The 3524-nt window shown below is 44.1% G+C and overlaps 2 protein-coding genes across 2 annotated transcripts in view; one reads left to right on the top strand and one right to left on the bottom strand.

The window, feature by feature from the left end:
• Positions 1–403: 403 nt before the first annotated feature.
• tmem186 (transmembrane protein 186) lies at positions 404–3197 on the bottom strand. The gene is made up of 2 exons (XM_020526996.2): positions 2945–3197; positions 404–1763 (listed from the first exon to the last, which is right to left on the bottom strand). Exons 1-2 carry the CDS (start codon positions 2966–2968, stop codon positions 1020–1022), a joined length of 768 nt encoding a protein of 255 aa, XP_020382585.2. The 5' UTR covers positions 2969–3197; the 3' UTR covers positions 404–1019.
• pmm2 (phosphomannomutase 2) overlaps positions 3160–3524 on the top strand; it is a 24575-nt gene continuing 24210 nt past the window's right edge. Inside the window, exon 1 of the mRNA XM_020526995.2 lies at positions 3160–3374. Coding sequence (XP_020382584.2) covers positions 3255–3374 — 120 coding nt within the window. The 5' untranslated portion in view covers positions 3160–3254. The remainder of the gene's footprint in view (positions 3375–3524) is intronic.

Here is a 3524-nt window from a genome sequence, read left to right on the forward strand (position 1 = left end):
GCTGTTTTTGGTCATTTAAATACTCGTACTGTTACGGGTACATCCAGGCACTTACAGACCTTGCTCTGGCAATTGAACACAACTTGAAAAACATGCGAACACCACGCAGAACAGAACAAACTGCTAGAAGAGGAAAGAGGAACCATGTTAAATTGTGACTGAAAATTGCCAACTGCTACAGCTTTAGAATCATGGCAAAGTTAGGCTGGGATTGCAAATGCCTACAGCTTTTAATATTTATGCTTCTGGCCCCTGGTCTGCTGCAACAGAGAGATGACATCTTCACAGAATCCCTATAATGTGGGAGCAGGCCTTTTGGCCCATCAAGTCCACACCGACCCTCCAAAGAGCATCCCAACCAGCACCCCCCCACCCACAATCCACCCTATCCCTGTAACCCTGAATTTACCATGGCTAACCCACCTAACCTGCACATCTTTGGACTGTGGGAGGAGACCAGAGGAAACCCACGTAGACAAGGGGAGAATGTCTGTGTGGAGTCTGCAGTGTTGCCTGGATGTGGAATCAAACTCAAATCCCTGGCCCTGTGAGGCAGCAGTGCTTACCAATGAGCCACTATACTGCCCAAAATCTTGCATGACTACTGAATATGGGAGGTCACGGAGATACTCTATACAAAGGCAGACAGTTGTAACACACTGTCTCTTGGCATTGGAATCTGAGGAAGTCTCGCAATACTAAAAGTGCTTTATAAATTCAGGCTGCTGTTATCCACCTACAGAAACTACCTCCACCACAAATCCAAGGATAGGGAGAGAAAGCTTGTACCACAACAGTTGGCATCTCAAAAAGGTTAACTCCAGTAACTGGATTAGGAGATACATGGGTCATAATGCCAATGAGGTTTGCATTTATACTGCAAGAAATTGTGGATCTAAATATTTAAGAACGTTATCTGCCTGATTTCACCATGGCTTAGTTTATTTCAACATTTAAGCAAATGTTAAATTCATCCAACAAAATGTTACAAATTACATCAGGATGCTAGTGAGTAAAATTTAATGAATATTACCAAACACTTGTAGGAATTTTTGCTTATCAACTACCTGCCCAAACTTAACCGTGAAATAGAAAACCTCAGTTTTATTATATTGTTTAAACTGCAGAATAATTTCATTTGCTGTGTCCCCTGTGTCTCCAAGAGGCATGACATCTTCAACAGAGACATAAAAATCATTTCTCCTTCCCCAAAAAGTCAAATGTGAAACCTTCAAAGTGGTTCCAGAGTCATTTATGTACAGCATCCCTATGAATCGTCTTAAATAGTAACTCATGAAATAAAGCATGACGACGGCAAAACCTGATAATCCAGTAATATAAGTAAGGAGAGTATTTTGTACTTGTTCCTGCAGGTAAAAATAATAAAACGTAGGTACAAGAGCAACAGTTATGCCAGTCTGCAGTACTTTTAGCTTTGAAACAGCTCTCAAGAATCTTATTCCATGAAACCTATATATCATTGTGAAGTGTTCATTGTCTGGAAATTTGGGCTTTGGCTCCATCCCGTGTTCCTGCACATTTACAGACATTTGCCTGTGTTGAATCTGTACTTGTGACATAACACATCTTTCATATGCTTTAAGATGAAACTTTGTTGCTTGAAGATATTGTGCAGCACAAGTCTTGAGCGGCCAACCAAAAGTAGCGAACTTTTTCTGGGTACTTGAGGCAAACAGAAATAACAACGATCTTGCCTGGCAAGTTGTCTGACAATAATGGAGTATGCTATTAAAAGCCAAAGCCTTCAACAAAAAGAAAATCCATGTGAATGCAAAGCACGAGTGTGCAATTGAGTGTATAACCTCTACTTGTAAATATCAAGAACTGTTACTTAAATAAACCACACCTCAAATCATAATTAAGCAACAATTAAGAGATTTACAAAATCTGAAAAGCACATAGACTGATGATGCATGATTTTAAACTATTAATATTGCAAAAATGCAAACAATTTCATGTTTTTCCAAATGAAATTATCAGTATGAGATTTGGAACAGATATTGATTGTTCCTTTGGTTCCCCAAATGCAAAGCATGTACATTTCGCATAAAACAAATTTCTACTTCATAAAAATTTTCCAGCGCACTATAACCACTACTTTCACCCTATCGATTACACCATGAGCGTCTTTCTGTTTTCTATGCACAGACCCCAGATGAGGGGCGGCGGGGTGGTTCAGTGTTAGCACTGCTGCTTGGGTGACCGTGTGGAGTTTGCAAGTTCTCTCTGTATCTGCGTGGGTTTCCTCTGGGCGCTCCGGTTGTCAGGTAGATTGGCTGTGATTTAAACAAAAAAAAAACCCCCGCGGTGTGCAGGCTAGGTGGGTTAGTCATGGTAAATGTGGAGTCACGGGGATAGGCTGAGGGTAGTGTGGGTGAGATGTTCTTCGAAGGGTCGGTGCAGACTCGATGGGTCAAATGGCCTCTTTCCACACTGCAGGAACCTCTGAGGTACAGTGCCTCTGGGAAATGATGTCCTCTGAAAGGGCTCCAGTTCACAAAACTAATGCCTCTAACCAAACTTTTAAATTTGATGAAATATATCTTATGTTTAGTCGATGTACTGTATAATGTAAAGAATAAAGTATCCACTTTCTAAATGGATAACAATTAGAAATATTCAAATAATTTATATTATTACTATTAGCTGTAAAGGTTAACAAAAAAAACAGAAATTGCTAGAGAAAGGTCTGTTTTTGTTTCCTTTAGCAGAACTAATTCCGGATGGGCACACCTGGAGGAGATGTAGCAGCGAGTTATACACTAAAATAAAACTGAAGATCTGAAACAAAAAATTGTTGGAGAAACTCAAAGGTAAAGTCGCCATAGAGTGACCAAGACGACAGGGCTGGTTGAGAGCCTGCAGCTCCCGGCTGAGCCTCCATGGGACCAAGCTCAGACACAGAGACAGCGGGAACACTTACCCGGCCCAGGGGAAACCTACACATCGCATTACATCCAAAAGCAACCCGAGATCGTAGAAGCAGAACCAGGGAGTTATTGACCGGCCTAGAGACACCGAACCGGAGAGTTATTGACCGGCCTGAAAACACCGCAACGGTCAGTCACGCTCCACTTCCTCAGCAACGACCCCGAGCGCTGTGCATGCCGAGAGTTGTAGTTCACAGTCCCGGCCGTGTTCCGCTCACGTCAGGAACTACAACTCCCAGGATTCAGCTCGATGACGCCTGCGCTCTGAGCCTTTCCTGGAGCCGGTGGTGACCTAGCAGCAAGATGGCAGCGGCGGAGGTCGGCTGTGGCGGCGGCGGCGGCGGCGGCAGCAGCAGCAGCAGCAGCAGCAGGAGGGTCCTGTGCCTCTTTGATGTGGATGGGACGCTCACCAAACCCCGGCAGGTAGGTCCCAGACTGCACAGGTAGCACTGTCCTCGGCCAGAATCCTGGTCAGTGGAGATAAGAGTCCCTCTCCAGATCTGAACGGGGGAGTGGATCCCGGGATCGGTCTGTGAACGGGGGAGTGGATCCCGGGATCGGTCTGTGAACGGG

This window comes from Rhincodon typus, chromosome 21, assembly GCF_021869965.1.
Source record: "Rhincodon typus isolate 14 chromosome 21, sRhiTyp1.1, whole genome shotgun sequence".
NCBI lineage: Eukaryota > Metazoa > Chordata > Chondrichthyes > Orectolobiformes > Rhincodontidae > Rhincodon > Rhincodon typus.